Source organism: Terrapene carolina, unplaced genomic scaffold, assembly GCF_002925995.2.
Source record: "Terrapene carolina triunguis isolate 2854851 unplaced genomic scaffold, T_m_triunguis-2.0 Scaffold247, whole genome shotgun sequence".
Taxonomy (NCBI): domain Eukaryota; kingdom Metazoa; phylum Chordata; order Testudines; family Emydidae; genus Terrapene; species Terrapene triunguis.
In genome coordinates, this window is record NW_020664598.1 from 11,920,566 (window position 1) to 11,936,999 (window position 16,434).

The 16,434-nt window shown below is 42.2% G+C and overlaps 1 protein-coding gene across 1 annotated transcript in view; it reads left to right on the forward strand.

Annotated features, from left to right (window-relative positions):
* The window catches only part of KIAA1549 (KIAA1549 ortholog), a 211,191-nt gene that overhangs the window by 99,349 nt on the left and 95,408 nt on the right, over positions 1-16,434 (forward strand). Inside the window, exons 2-3 of the mRNA XM_026657560.1 lie at positions 5,639-8,434; positions 10,042-10,130. Coding sequence (XP_026513345.1) covers positions 5,639-8,434; positions 10,042-10,130 — 2,885 coding nt within the window. The remainder of the gene's footprint in view (positions 1-5,638; positions 8,435-10,041; positions 10,131-16,434) is intronic.

Below are 16,434 nucleotides of genomic sequence, written 5' to 3' on the forward strand. Positions count from 1 at the left end.
GAATGGACTACCAGATTATCTGGTGTACATCACAGACCACCATCACTAGCTACTGCTTTTGTTCTGTTGAATTTCATCCCATTTCTCTTACTCCAGTCTCTGCAAGTTCACTTCCTATATAATAATCTGATCCTCTTCTGTATTGATGGTGCCTCCCAACTTTGTGTCATCAGCAGATTTCATTAACACACTCCTTTTTGTGCCAAGGTTGTTAAAATATTGAATAAGATTGGTCCCAAGTCTGATCCTTGAGGAACTCCACTACTAACATCCTTTCAGTCCGATAACTCGTCTTTCAGCACCACCCATTGCCTTCTTCCCTTTGGCTAGTTTCTTACCCACCTTACAATTATTGAACTAATTCCCATATTTTCTAATTTAACTAATGATTTCCCATGTAGTACTATGTCAAATGCTTTAGTGTAGTCCAAGTACATTAGATCTACTGAATTTCCCTTATTTAAAAAAATCAGTTATCTTAGCAAAGAAGAAAATCAGGTTAGTCTGGCACAATCTACCTTTGGTAAACCCATGTTGCATTACATTCCCTTTTCTGTTTACCTCCATGAATGTAATTATTCTTTCCTGCAAGATTTGTTCTAAAGCTTTGCAAGCTATTGAAGTGAGACTATTAGACATTCCATTTGTCTGAGCACCCAGCACTTTCATCCTTTCTCTGTTAGTATCTCCAAGGCATTTGTATCTCAGTAAAACTTCAGTATCCTTCACAGCATCTTACAGGAGCTTGCTCACTTTCATGACATCCGTCAGATGGCTCTCAAGGCCATTAAAGGACACCAGAGCATGGCAAAGGTCTTGCTTGCTTTTACTGTATTGTTAACCCTTTGTGTGGTTTGAATAAGAACTAATGGAAATCTCCTCTCAAGAAATGCCTATGACAAAGTCACAGCCTGGATTCAGAGCAACATTCCCCACCTTCTTATATTTGTATATATAAGCTTATATTGCCAACCTGCATGCTCATTAGATGTCTTGCAGTACTGCAACTGTTTTTACAACACAGTGTCACGCAACAACTCTCAATTGCTTCCAGCAGAATTTGCTTACTATTCATTCTTCTATCACTATCATAATGCCAAAAATCCACAGAGTTCTCAGTATGAATCTCTGGATGATGCACAGAGGTAGTGCAGGCACCATTGAAAGTGATTCCAGTGTCCCTGGAACGGGCATAAATATCAGCAGATATAGATTTGGACCAGAGTTCCCAGGACATGTGAAGAGATCGGCTCATAATTGCACATAGTAAGTAGATTGTAGTAATATTTGCATTTCATAATAGATATGCATAGTGTATACATTTTTATAGTTGGTGTGGTTGCTGTGGTAAAGAAGCCTAATACATCTGTCTTGCTGATGGAGATGAAAATGTAAGTCACAAACAAAAAACAAAGAACTGCCTCCCCTAAAGTATCTGGGTGTTCAAGATAAGTTTGGCATTGCCATAAGCAAGTGCACAGAGAACAAAGTATGAGAAAGGAGGACAGTATTATGGAAACAGTAGGTAAATCTTATTGCGTGCGTGTGTGTATACTACATATAGAAGTTATATATGTTTACAATGGTCAGTCAATAGTCTGTCACTTTATTCTTTAGTCATTGTCTGCACACTCAAGAGGTGATTAAGAAGAAGCACAAAAACCAGGTCAAAAGATGGATCAATGTCAGGGAGGCTTCTTCTGATGGAGCGATGCACCCTGGAGTTTGTTAACCTGAACTATATCCAAAGCACCTGCTGAAGCTTTGTATCTGGGGAGCAATTAGCAGACAAGGTGTTGGCCTTCATATTGGAAGGCACTTTTTCACAGTCATTCCAATTACTATGCAAGTGAATCAAAATCTTTTGTAAAATTCATAATGATATGGTACACTGAACTATATACTGGGTTCACAGGGATAATGGAATGAAAACTATTTGAGCAGAAAATCATCAAGGATGCAATTGTGATTACGTATGGGTATTAGGCTTGCACAGATTTTTTTTCCAAAGGAAGGTACGATCAAAAGATTGTTTACTGTAATGCAGTGATTTTATACTTGGTCCATGCTTTATGGTCACTCTGTTTTTTGTTCATATAGTGACCCAAGGCCACATAACTGCTTCTGCCTGTATTGAGGCTCAGGAGATAAACTCTGTTCAGTTTTTACCTGAGTGAGTAGTGCATATGCTGCAAGATACTGTGCATGAGTTCCATAAAATAAAATTTTACCATAGCACACATCCTTTATTGGTGGTGTCCTGCATACTAATTCTAATCTGTTGGCATTTTTCAGATCACCAGATATGAAACTAATCACATTAATGTGTCAGCAGTTGAAAAATTATATTGGGGCATTTGCCAGACTGACCAAAAAGGAGCAGCTTGTCACAGCATCATTTTTGGAAGGTGGTGGTGTTGGTAGTCTGAAAGTGTAACAGACATATGAGCTACCTTTGCAAAGACTTGCCACAGGTTATTGAATGAAAGGGATGCTCTAGCAGGATGTAAACACAACTCCAGTTGGGCAACTTACTGTACCTCTATAGAGTACTTTTTGTTTTAAATCACCGCATTGTATATGATGATATGTAATTATATTTCTTAACTGTTTAGTTCCTTTTCTGTGACTAAACTTCCTTGTGTATATTTTCTCTTGTCACATGCACCATTGCAGTGGTGTGCCAGTAGCATCCCACAAACACTACCATGACAGCAGTGGGGTTGGGTGGGATAGCAGGGTGATCAGATGACATATTTTATATGTGAAGCGTCCTGAGGTAGCTCTCTTGCGTTTGGCTGCAGGGTCAGTACTTGGATACTGAAACTCACATGGAGTATTCAAGACGCAATCTGCCTTCCTGATTCACACAAGCGCACACGTTTCTGAAACAGCTGCCATATAGGTCTCCCATCACACCCCAAGAACACCACCATGAAAGGGGAAAGTGACATGCGAAGAGAAAGCAAGTAATGTTCAGATGAGGGTATATCGTGACAGTTGGCTTTCAGCTTTTCTCATAGATGCTCAAATCCAGCCATTTCCAGTTGGATCCTGGTAGATGGGAACAGTAAAATTGTATTCCCAATGAAGTAATAGAGTCATAATTACTCTACCAGTGGCTTGTGAGTGCAGAGTAATGATCAAATGAAATGGTCACAGTATACTGCTCAGAGACCAGGAGAGGACCACATGGCAGCATTAACATAGGTTCATATCTTGTCAGAAGCAATTATAATAAACTCTAGTGTAGCTTTGACACTGAGTGCGCACACACCCCTTGATCCATCATAATTAACATGAATGTAAGTCTTTTAAAATATTTGTCAGGTATCAGTTGTTTAAATAGCAGAACAACACACACATCAGCTTTACACATGACCTCATGAAACAGCTCTACTCCCAGAGAAAGGACTCACAGTTAGCATCATGCCAAGGAGCCATGAGCAGGGCATCTCTTAGAGGTGCCCACTGTCCCATCGGCATTCACATGAATGTTAACCTTGACAGCAACATTACCAAGTCTTTTCAGTTCTCTGTGCTCTGGGCAAGATCCCCAGCATCATCCCTGGGTCCCTAAAATGAGGACAATGCGAAAGTACAGTAGGTTTTGTACAATAGTGCACCAAACAAGTTGGTGTGTTTGCTAGTGTGCTACACTGTAAAGGGAATTACTGGATTTTCTACTCGTGGGATGTAATATCTGTGTCTGCGCTGACTGCTGACACTTACCACTGCATCAAGTTCCTATAATGTAACAGGGAGACATGTACAATAATAAATAAAAGCAGTATTGGGCTATATATATATCAACACTTACCGATATAGGAGATTGCCTCATCACATAAAGGTGTCATGGACTATTCATTGCTGTAGTCCAGGCTCCAAAGGCAGAAAAATGTTTTTAAAGAACCGGTGGCTAATTTAGGAATTCTGTACATTTTTTTTGTGAATAAAAGTAGATCCTTTTGAGAGATTCCATTTTACAAGATTGCTCCAGCAGCCTCAGTGTGAAGAGATGAGAAAACTTGGCTGCTCTCTGCCATACACAACTGGCCTCAATGACCAAATGAAGTGCTCTGCATAGGACAGCTATAATAATTTTCTGTGGGTGGTGCCTGTAGCAGGCAGAGGGAGTGTGATTGCCACCTACTGTTCATGGGTGGATGGGTGGGGAGAGCTGACTGAAAAAAAAAGTTATATCCGGGGAGTAGATAACCTCTCGAGGTCCCTTTCAGCCCTTCTTTTCTATGATCCTATGACCAAAGAACTCCATGTGAGTGAAAAGTGCAATTTTTGCATGTGTCAATTTGCTAGTCAACAAACATAACAACAGACCCCTGTATTGGGCTATTGAGCCTCATATTTCCATGCATAAACAGCAGTGTGTTTACAAATTCAGTACTGTGCTTGGATGTCTACCCAAGTATGCATGTCTGGATGGCAGTAGGCATAACTTTAGAGTCTGTTTTTGAAAACTTGGCCCATTATATCTCGATTGGTGTCATTCTCCTGCATGTACTACATAACTATTTCACTGTGCATTGTGTGTTCACTTTACTAGTGAGCATAATAAGAACTCAAGGAAATTCAGTAGTACTAATTTAAAAAAGCAAAACAAAATTAAGTCCTCAAAGATGCTCAGAATTTTACTCTGTATTATGCCTTTTTACTCATTTTTATATACTTAGAATGTTAGCTGGCGCATATTATAGTATATGAAAAAGACCATTGAAAACAAAGCTACTGCCTTTAAAGATCCTGTTTGCAGTGTTTTTGTAGCCCTGTTGGTCCCAGGATATTAGAGAGGCAAGGTGGGTGAGGTAATAACTTTTATTGAACCAACTTCTGTCAGTGAGAGAGACAAGCTTTCGAGCTACACAGACTTGAAGAAGAGCTAAGTGTCGCTCAAAAGCTTGTCTCTTTCACCGACAGAAGTTTGTCCAATAACAGATATTACCTCATCCACCCTGTCTCTTTAAAAATCCTATCAGTTTGGTGGGTTTAGTTAGACCAGGGATTGGCAACCTTTGGCACGTGGCTCGCCAGGGTAAGCACCCTGGCGGGCCGGGCTGGTTTGTTTACCGTCCGCGTCCGCAGGTTCGGCTGATCACGGCTCCCACTGGCCGCGGTTTGCCGCTCCAGGCCAATGTGGGCAGCGGGAAGCGGCACGGGCCGAAGGATGTGCTGGCCGCGGCTTCCCGCAGCCCCCATTGGCCTGGAGCGGCGAACTGCGGCCAGTGGGAGCCACAATCGGCCGAACCTGCGGACGCGGCAGGTAAACAAACTGGCCCGGCCTGCCAAGGTGCTTACCCTGGCGAGCCGCATGCCAAAGGTTGCCGATCCCTGAGCTAGTCCATTGCTATGCTGGGTCAGGTGTGGATTGGGAAGAGCTTAACATTAAGCTACTCTGCCTCCATGGAATGTATTACTGTAATAAAACTTAACATTTGTGTTGACAGTCTATACTGTCATTCAGAAGTTTTGTCTCAGTCTTGGTTGTCACTTTACGATTATTATCTCAGAATTCTGAGAATGTTGCCTATTAACCACCATTTGTAGGGTTTCCTGAAACAGTCTTAGTTTGATTGCATTTGCTTACATTATAACTGATCAAATTTTGTCTTTTATTTTTCAGATGGTGTATCCTTGGAGCAGCAAAATCTTTCCTTACTCTCAGTGGGATCTAAACTACATCAAAGTACAGTGAGCAGCATAGCACACATGGCCTTAACACAAAGCACAGTACAACCCCAGGAAAATAATTTTCTTCATGTGGTTTTATCATCACTTACCACTCCCTTTGATATGAATTTATTTGACCAAGAAAGAATGAGCAGAAGTTCAGAAGGAAGAACTATGCCAGTGGGAGATGTCACAGTAACTAGCAATGAAGCATTTTTAAGTGACGATGGATTGATTAGCTCCTTTCCGAATGAACAGTGGACTCCTTCACTAAAGTCTATTACAGTGGAGTATCATTCAGATAATTCAGTAGAGCCACCAAGAGAAACCTTAGAAACTGTGTTGCTAAAACCTTCATTATCTGTCCTTTTGTTGCCATATGACGAAATGAAAACAGCACAACAAATGACAACATCACGTGCTGCCTCTGGTCACAGTCGTGCTTTCACACAATTGAAGCCTTTTGCTCCAGATGGTATAATTCCGACTACAAGCAGAGACTTGCTATTGTACCCCACAAATACAGATATTTATTTAAGTTCCACTACATCAGAGGTGGTGGTTGGACTGGCGGGAAATGTAGATGGAAGCTATGCATCTAGTTCAGACTCCTCACTGTTTTTGCCTTTTGATACTACTTCAGAAGGGTCCTCTGTTCTTACAAGACAGCTGAATGAGGATAGCCAACTTAACCCAGATGCTTTGGCAAAAAGTACTGATCAATACACTGAAGCTTACCCTGATGTGAATAGCGATGCAACAGAAACTTTGGATCTAAGGACCTATTCTGTTGCAAGCATTTCTAGGGCAGCACCTGTTTTGGTAACCAGCATGGAGCCTGCTTTGTTTTCAATTAGTCTTCCATATGTGTCTTTCCCAGTTCACTCAGCTGCTGGTTCCACTGACTCAGATACTTTTGTTACTGATGACTTGTTTACACATGTGTTTTCCCATAAATCCTCCAGTACAACACCAAATTTGCCTGGCAATTTAGAAATACCAAGTCAAGTTGAGCTCTTCAGTGAGTTCATAAGCCCAGTGCCTTTCACTAGACCATATGCTTCATGTTCATACTGTGACTTTGCCTCAGTTCCACCGGAACAAGTGTTTTCAGCAGGACACACAGAACATGATGTGGGTTCGGGTGATTATATTGAAACATTGTCCTTCACAGCCTCTGAGGAAAAAGGCATTACTCCACTTACAACTGTAGTTACTGACTTGTATGAGCTGGAGGAGTCAACTCCTGAAATCTTTGATACTACTTTTCCATCAAGACCTGTTGTTTCATTTTCTTCAAGAATTATAGAAGTCTCTGAGTCAAACTTGTTTTTTTCAAACAGTGTGGACGTTGGTCTTAACATAATGAGTACAACAATATTTCCTTCCTACAGACAGCCCTCTGAAGGAATATCATTGGATATCACTTCTGTTCAATTCCCCTTCCCTATTACTGAAACTGTTACTTTAACATCTGGTATTAGAGCAAAACCTTCTGATATCACCAGCGTTCTCCTTGAATCCGTGTTTACCACAAGTGAGAATATACCGTCAGTTACAATCAAACATACAGGCCTGCTGGAATCACCTGAATTTATGCCCTCAGAATCTGTACTTTGGCTTGACAAAACACCTGCAAGTGTTTCAATGGACAAATCATCTGTAAATATTTCAGATTTTTCATCCAACCTTTTATCAACACCGTTTCTCTCTGAACCTAGCAGCTGGTCATCTTTATCATCTGCTGTATCCACCTTTTATTCAAGAATGCCAAGTGATTTATCAACACTATTACCTCAGGTCTTCCCTACACTGCTGGGGACATCGGTAGTTTTTGATGATTCCTCTAGTTGGGATTCAACTGAGTTTCCTGCCACTGACAGCACAAGCATAGAGGTTTCTCAGCTCTCTCCCTGGCAGACTTCATACCTTTATTCAAATACGTTTTCTGTTCCAAACACACACAATCCTGAAGTAATATCATCAAGTTTTTACTCTTACTCTTCCATGTTACTAGAAGGAACATCAGTCTTGCTAATGGATTCTGAAGTTTCGTTTACCTCAGTTTTCACAGAAGCTACCTCTCAGTTAGAGTCTTCACTCTTCTCCCTTGAATCAGCAGTTCCTAGACTGGTGCTGTCCATTTCTGACTCAGAATCTTTTCTCACCAGCAATATCTTGGTTGATGAAACACACTTGACCTCATGGTTTACCACCTTTCAGACAACTCCTGTCTTAAGTGTATCTTCGTCCCTTCTCTCAACTGTTACAGCTTCAGATGAGGATACTGGTGCTACTGCTAACCACACGTTGCTTTTAACATCTCTTTCCAAGGCAACTGCTAGTACAGCACATTTTACAACAAATCCATATACACTGTTGTTGCATACAGATGTGAACAGCATTATCGCTTCACCTACAGAGTCAATTTCTGTAGTTACATCCTTTGTACCTACACAGCTGCCTCCATCCATAAACACTTCCACTGAATTTGGCACACAAACAAAAACTAGTGTAACTGAAGTTACCAATAGAACAAGTGCTACTACTGCCACTACTACCACCAGTAGTAGCATAGTTGGCCATCGTACAACTACTGAGAGCAACTCAAGTACTTCCTCATCCCCTTCTACTGCTGTAGTGGCCACGACTCCATCTGAAGCTATAATTATCACCTCTGCCATGACCACAACCCGACAACCATATGTTTGTGACATCACTGTTCCCGATACTTACTTAATCATGGCTGGTAAGATATTGCTAACTTTATTTCAATTTTTTTCTTTAAAATTATTTCAAAACTATTCCCCATTCTCCCCCCCCACCCCCACAATTTACTGATGAACATCACCTTCTAATGCTAATCTTATCATTTAAATTACACATGTATGGGCGCTCAGTGAACATTTGAAAGGAACACAGCATGGAATGTAGATTACTAAATATAAACCTACTGTCTTGTTTACATGTACTTGTTATGAAGGGCCAGATTTTCAAAACTCAGCCTATATTTCCATGCATACAGCCTGGTTTGTATCCCTTGCTCATACAAATTATAAAATTTAGCTGCACAAAACCTGTCCCTTGTGCACAAGTGTAGTGCAAATGGTGCTTTAAAATTGATCATGCATACATGTAGGCTTAATTGCAGCTCCTTTATAATTTTGGTGTTAAATTTAGAGTATTCTTACAGGACTGTTATGCAGAATCTTTTAATAGCATGGTGGAATAAGTTTCCCTTTGAAGATATTGGGACTGTTTATAAATGCCATAATTTAAAATAAACTTTAGAACATGTGAAACTAAAGTCAGTTTTTCTAAATATCTTTAACATTTTATTTTGTCATGCGAAAATGAGCTATGTACCTGTATTTGGATTATTTTAGTTGGACTTGGTGTGGTTATGATCAGAAAAGTGACTTTGTTTGCTTAAAAAGAAAGTTGCCTTTTTACTGCCAAGCTAACTACAGTTGTGAAGGAGCCATATTTGATGTCAACCAACAAAAAATTTCCATTTAAGTTTTATGGTCAGAATGTGTGTGTTTGATGTATAAAACAGAAAGAACAGAGTTTAATATTTTCCAGATATGAGGGTGAGTTGGCTGTGCTAGTGTTAAGAAAGATCGTGGGGGCGGTTTTGGGGGGGGGGGGGGGACTTGTAAACAGAGCAGTTTTACTATGCAGATATTTGATGGAGAATAAATACAAAATACCAAGATGCCATTTTACAGTTGCTTTCAATAATCACTGTCATAATTTAAAGTATGGTTATGGTTAGCAATGCACCTGTGAGTGTTTATAAAGTACCTTCTTATTCAACAGTCTGCCTCCATGTGTAATCAATGCAGTGTTTGCTTGCTTTTTTTTTTAAACAAAAATAACATTGGTGGGTTTTTTTAAAAGCCTATTAGTAGTGTATATCCAACACAGTTATTGGACAGTGATTTGCATTCTATTCTGGCTTATGCATCATCTACAGAATTGTTAACTGTATTACAACAGCAGAATCTTTATTACAAGTGCCCAAATAAAAAAGAACACAGTTTGACTTTCAGATCCAGTTTGAATTTCTAGTCCATCTGTTACAAAGGTAATTGTTTTTACTAGCAGATGAACAAATTTGATATGGAAAAAGTTGAGAGAAAATAACCACAGAATCCATGAAGCTATTTATAGAGTCACCTTTTCAGGGTATAATTGCACTTCTGTCTGCATCTTGTCCCTATGTCTTACGCCTTCAACACACTTGACCTCATTACCTGCTTTGTCTTGCATCAAAAAACTGAAAATGCAACATTGAACCAAAGCACCATAGATGAAGCTAAAATGTACTTACTGACTCTCGTTAATTTCCAGTGCTGGCCCGCAGAGCTGTGCTAGAAAATGTCAGTGATTCCATCAAAGAAGTGCTGAGAGTTCAGTTCAGGCGATCAGTAGAACTGGAGGTAAGTGGTACCAAATGTGTACGTTCTTTGCTTAGTATAATGCTATAGTGTGGTGTGTTTTTGTTTTTAATTTTCCTGTATAAAATAACAATTAAAAACACAAAAACCTGGTGATTCTAAAGCACAGAGGAATTTTGTTTGAGGTTAAACAGGAATACTGTATACATAAAACATCTTTTCTTGCATTTTTAGTGCAAGTGTAACATGAATTGTTACTTATATTTTTATAATATGACAGATTTAGGGAAGCGCACCTTCCCGATAAGCAGTGCTCCCCCACAGCTCACGCTCTTTATTGGCTGCTGTGTTGAGTGCTGCCCCACCTGTTTCAATCCACTTTAACCCCTGCATAGATTAATATCGAAAGGTGAACTGAAAAGCTTATACCGTCTAAAATATCAGTTCAGGGCCCTGTCTTTCTCCAGTGCCAGCTGATGACATCCCAAGCACTTAAAACAAGACAGGGAGCCTTCTCCATAGCTTGTGCTCGTTTATGTTTTAGTGATATCAGTGCTTGCAGGGGAAATGTGGAATCCTGAACTCAAGACTTGATAGGTCGAAGAACATAGGAAATAATTTTCAGTTGTTAAATGTCATTTTTAAGTCTACAGATAGGTAAGTCTGGGATATTCAGTAGTGTTTTTCCCTCTCTCCTCTGTGATGTTGAAGTTTGTGTTTTTGTTTGTTTTAAAGGCTTAGACCACCCTCCAGGTTGGGACGCAAATCAAGTTTGGGAATCCATAGGACCTTGAGAGGTCATCTAGTTCAGTAGTCCCCTGCACCCATGGCAGGACTAAGTATTATTTAGACCAGTGGTTCCCAAACTTGTTCTGCCGCTTGTGCAGGGAAAGCCCCTGGCGGGCCGGGCTGGTTTGTTTACCTGCCGCGTCCGCAGGTTCGGCCAATCGTGGCTCCCACTGGCTGCAGTTCGCTGCTCCAGGCCAACGGGAACTGCTGGAAGCGGCGGCCAGTACGTCCCTCGGCCCACGCCGCTTCCAGCAGCTCCCATTGGCCTGGAGTGGCAAACCGCGGCCAGTGGGAGCCGCGATCAGCCAAACCTGCGGATGCGGCAGGTACACAAACTGGCCCGGCCTGCCAGGGGCTTTCCCTGCACAAGCGGCGGAACAAGTTTGGGAACCACTGATTCAGACAATCCCTGACAGGGGTTCGGAGATTTTTAAGAGCAGGTTAGACAATGATGGAGATTCCACAACCTTCCTTGGCAATTTATTTCAGTGCTTAACTACCTTCACAGTTAGGAAGTTTTTCCTAAAGTCCTTCTAAACCGCCCTTGCTGCAATTTAAGCCCGTTGCTTCTTGTCCTATCCTCAAAGATTAAGAAAAACAATTCTTCTCCTTCCTCCTTGTAATAACCTTTTATGTACTTGAAAATTGTTATCATGTCCCCTCTGTCGTCTCTTCTCGAGACTAAACAAATCCAATTTTTTCAATCTTCCCTCATAGTTCATGTTTTCTAGACCTTTGATCATTTTTGTTGCTCTTGTCTGGACTTTCTCCAATTTCCCACATTTTTCCTGAAATGTGGTGCCCAGAACTGCACACAATACTCCAGTTGAGGCCTAATCAGTGCGGAGTAGAGCAGAAGAATTACTTCTTGTCATCTTTATATAACGTTTCAGCATGGTTCCTAAGGCTAAAAAATCAGTGTAAATTGGGACTTATATTAAAGGCTGCATTCAGCAAAAAGTACCCCTTTTAAAAAAATTCTTTGACAGACCCTAGAAGTAGTTTTTTGGGTGGCAAACACAATGCTGACTTTAGTCTCTGCGCAATCAGATACTCTAAAATTTGAAATAATTACCATTGTTATGTAATGGTGGAAGAATCTGGCCCCTAAAGACTGAGCAAAGTTTAATTTACAGTTTAATTGTTTACAAGGGTTTAATTGTATCTTTGTTCTGGGATGTTACATTTTGAGACTAACAGTAACTAACATAGTAATGCTAACAGAAACTCTTTGGGGCCAGCTCAGCTTAGCATTTTGGGTGTGTTTTCTGTTTACCTTAAGAATTACTGGCTTAGCTTTCTTTCATTCTTAACTATTATTGTTGACTCTACTGAATATTTTGAAGACTATTCAAAACATCTGCTGTTTATTCTCAGTGTTGTCCATTCAACAAACCAAGTTTTATAAACAAAGAGCTTTTCTCTAGCTTTCTGTTAATTTGACCATAATAGCTCAGCACAGATGCAACATCTCAGTCTGTGCAAGATTTCTTTTTTAATTTTCCCAGCTTTCCTGGGTGGCTGAAGGCTTCTCTTACCTGCCTAGTTAACTTGAGTTATAACTCGTATATTGCCCCTAACTTGATTCCTGTCCACATACACAAACCCTTAACTTGAGCGTCGTGGTGCTTGTCACTTGAGGTGCCTGGCCTGTTGGGGAGGGGGTAAGCTAAAGCTCAAGTTAACACAACTCTGTGTTAATCTGAGTGTAGATATCAATTTAACTGCAATGAAGACATAGCTTGAGGCACAAGAAGATCCAGCAGCTTGCCCCAAGGTCACAAAGGGAGTTAATTACTCAGTTATGATTTGAATCTGGGATAATATTAACTCCCTAAGCCTTCATGCTTTCCTTATAAACATTGTTTAAAGAGAAACTGGCCCTACAACTGTACAGATTTATACAGTCTAGCAAAGCCTCCCTTGATTGGACAAATCTCAAATGTGTCGACCGTCAAGTTGTGTTGCAAGTGCAACCCATATGAAAGGCTTGTCTTTGCTGCAAAGTTATCTTGAGTTATAACTTAAGTGTTGTTCCTGTCTACTCTCACAAATTTCTGGCTCGAGCACAGTGATGCTTTAAACTCAAGCTAGCTGGCCTGTCGGGGTATTGGTTGAAGAATGAGTGCTGCTGATGCTCAAGCTACTGCATGCTGCCTGGATGCAGATAGAGTCTGCTTGAGTGCTGACAGGTCTCTAATGCTGTCCCAGAATTCCCCTTGGGACCTTTGTTGTGTTTACCTTCCTGCTCCCTGGTTCAGGACTTGAAAGTTACCTCCAGTCAGTATAAATAGCCTGCTTTAGTTTTCAGACACTGCCTTAGCACGCAGCTTTCTGCACCTGTTGCACTCCTTCAGATCAGATGGCATCTGATAGAGCATCCTAAGCATGCATCTAGCTGGCCTGAGTCTGACACCAATGTTCTTGTGGACCCTGTGGCGTGAGGCCAGTCAGAATGGCTTCAGGTCCAGGACCAGAAATCAAAAGTCTTATTATGCTACCTCCAGTAAGCTCGTTGAGGATGGGCTTCACTGGACTAGAGAAGATAAAATCCATGAAGAACCTGTACTGCCAGGCAAAGAACCACAAGTCCTAGCCTGATGACTCCCCTAAAATGTCCCCATTCTCTGAGGAGCTGCTCTGAGGAGGGTGCTCAGCAGTGTTCCAACCATGGAGCCTGAGTACACCCCGGACACCTCAAGGGCCCCCTGGAATGTGCGTGGACTCAGGGGAGGAACTGGAGCCAGGGTCAGCACCAGCCACAGCAATCTCAGCTGAGGCAGAGCAGATGTTTGCCACGTCCACGCACAGCCAGTCTGACCTCGTTCAGTACTCCTAGGACCTGTTTGGGGAGGAGATGGAGAAACAGACTGGGGAGAATGCAGCAGAGGAATCAGCATCACCTCAGTTGGGTAAGGGAGTGAGTGATTTGCCCTTGTTATGGCTAGGGGGGATATGACAACATAAAGGGGCTGTTGTTGCCTGTTTAGGACCAATCTCTATTACTGTAGTGGGGGGTGTTGGGTACTGGAGGGCAGGCTTTTATATTATACTGGTTTCAGGTTCACTTGAGGGGAAAGGGGAGAAATATCATCCCACTGGGCATGTACAGTCCAAGATGAATTCTGCGTGGGGGAACAAAATTTTAAACATGCAAGCAGTGATTTTTTTTGTGGTGCACACCCCTGCAGATATGCAAAGCCGTGGCTATTAATACAAGCCGAGCAATGGTCGCAAACACAGCAATGGAGGTGAGACAAGTATGGCTACAGAATGTGTGTACAGCAATATGTTTTTTCTCACACTACCCTAGCATTATGTTTTTGGAGGCAGCCAAAGCTTTAAAAAAAACGAAACACTAGCCTAGGAAATAAGTCCATTGCATGGTCTTTGGCAGTATTAAATCCAGAGTACTTGCAAAGTCTCTTGGAAATACTGGTCTGTGGTCTGGCTGCCAGAGTGGAAGGGGGTAGGTTGCAAAGGCACATCTGTGGTGGTTCTGTGTTACTGCCTCTAGTTTAGCATCCTGTTTATACTGTCCCAGATTAGTTCACTAGTCCCCTGTCATCAGTCTGCCCATCACTCGCCAGATGATGAAACAGCTTCCTGGCATAGATGGGTGGTTATCTTCCAGAGTCCTGGAACACGTGTTCAGTGATCTCAGGCAGGTTCACCTCTTCCATTGCCAGCACAACTTGAAATAACAGTACTGTCATGGAGTTAATGTTCTGTCGTCCCAGGCCTGTCCCTCACACATTCAAGTCCGCAACCCCCCTTTTAAAAATGAAATAATAAAAAAAAATTGTGTGACTGTATAAAGCATTTGCCATTGTCGGGGGCAGGGGAGGGAACGCTGGAACTGAGCAGCTTCAGAGTAGAGAAATGCAAAGATGGAGGACAATGAATGCCAAGGAGGTAAAAGTTGTGACTTTTCCCCCGCTGTGAAGTTAAAGGGAGAAACTTTTCTTTTTTCCCCCTCTGGGCAGAAGAATAATGCATTGTTTTTCAGGACCATCTGCCCCAGTACAGGTGAGACATCCACGTAGAAGACCACTGACAGTGAACACCAGGGTCCAGAACCTCTGAAGCAAAAGGAAAAGGATAAAGGACAACCTGCTGCACAGAGACTTTGTCCGTAGCTGAGACTGCCTCTTTGAGCTCCTAGGGAGACGATAGAACAGGACTGGCAGAACCAGGCTGCAGCTGAGGGGATGCTGGAGAGGAAGAAGATGGCTGCAAACGACATCACCCATTATTGTACCATGAGGGAGCAGGACCATGAGGAGTAGAGGGATCTGTCTGAGCACATGCTGGGACTGATGGCCAGCAGGTTCCAGTACAACTTGGGTCTGGACCATGTCCAGGTCAGCCTCCTGCTGTTGCCTCCCCTCCACACTAACACATCCTGCAGCCAGTGACCTCTGCATAAGGGGTAACCCAGTCCATAGATGGGAGGGAGGGCACATGGTCAGCTGTACCCTGTGCACTCCACCCGGTGCAGGCACAGCAGAGTAACATCAAGGACTCTGACGATGTGCGTCTTCGTTACACGGGATGTGGTATAGCACCCCCTGTGCACTTGACTGCCTTCTGACAGCTGCACTGGCAGTGTTACTCTTTCAATAAAATCTTTTGCTGTACAGTCCCTTGGTGTGTAAGTACTTTGAGAACAAGACAGAGGGGAACTGTATTGAACTGCCTTGAGTGCAGGGGACTGGACTAACTGGCCTAGTGAGATCCCTTCCAGTCTTACACTTCTAAGATTTTAATACTCTCATAGCTTGACAATACATATACAAGCACATGATTCTCATATAGGTGCAGTCCATTACAGTAAATGCTTACCTATCTTATTTTCACCTTCCAAACCAAGGAGTCCGTTACTTCCCTATCTCTTCCAGGCCCAACCTTAGCTGATGCACATTCTGGCTACCTGTATCAGACTTGTTAAGCAGCGCAATCATTGCCCCAGTCATGCCCAAAGTATTCCCTCTTAACCTCACATATGTTGTGCAGAACACAACGTACCCCAATGACATGAATGGCATTATAGAAGCTGCAGTCTAAATGGTTTTGTAGGCAACATTATCTGACCTTCAGTCAGCCAAATGTACCACCATCCTGCAGCTGCACATGGTATAATTGAACCTTCCACCAGATGTCCTCACATCAGGGCAGGGCTTCGTGAGCCAGGGCAATAGAGGATAAGCTGGTTTTCCAAAATAACAGAGGACACAGACATCGTATTGATATCCCACTGGGTGGGAATAAAGTCCCCGCTTGTCAAATTTCAAAAAGGCAGAATCTCTGGAATGCACTGGCATCATGCTCCCTGGCCGTGCATCCCATGAAGTTGCATGTGAACCTCCCTCTGCTGTCAGCCAAGGACGGCTGAACAATGGAGTAGTATGCTTTCTGGTTTATGTAGTCATGCGGTCCTTGTGGAGCATGCAGATAATGGGCACATTTGTACCACCAATGATGCCAGCACAGTTCAGGTAGCCAATTTGCTCGAAGACCGCTATTATTTCATGAACATTTCCAGTCTTCACCAAAC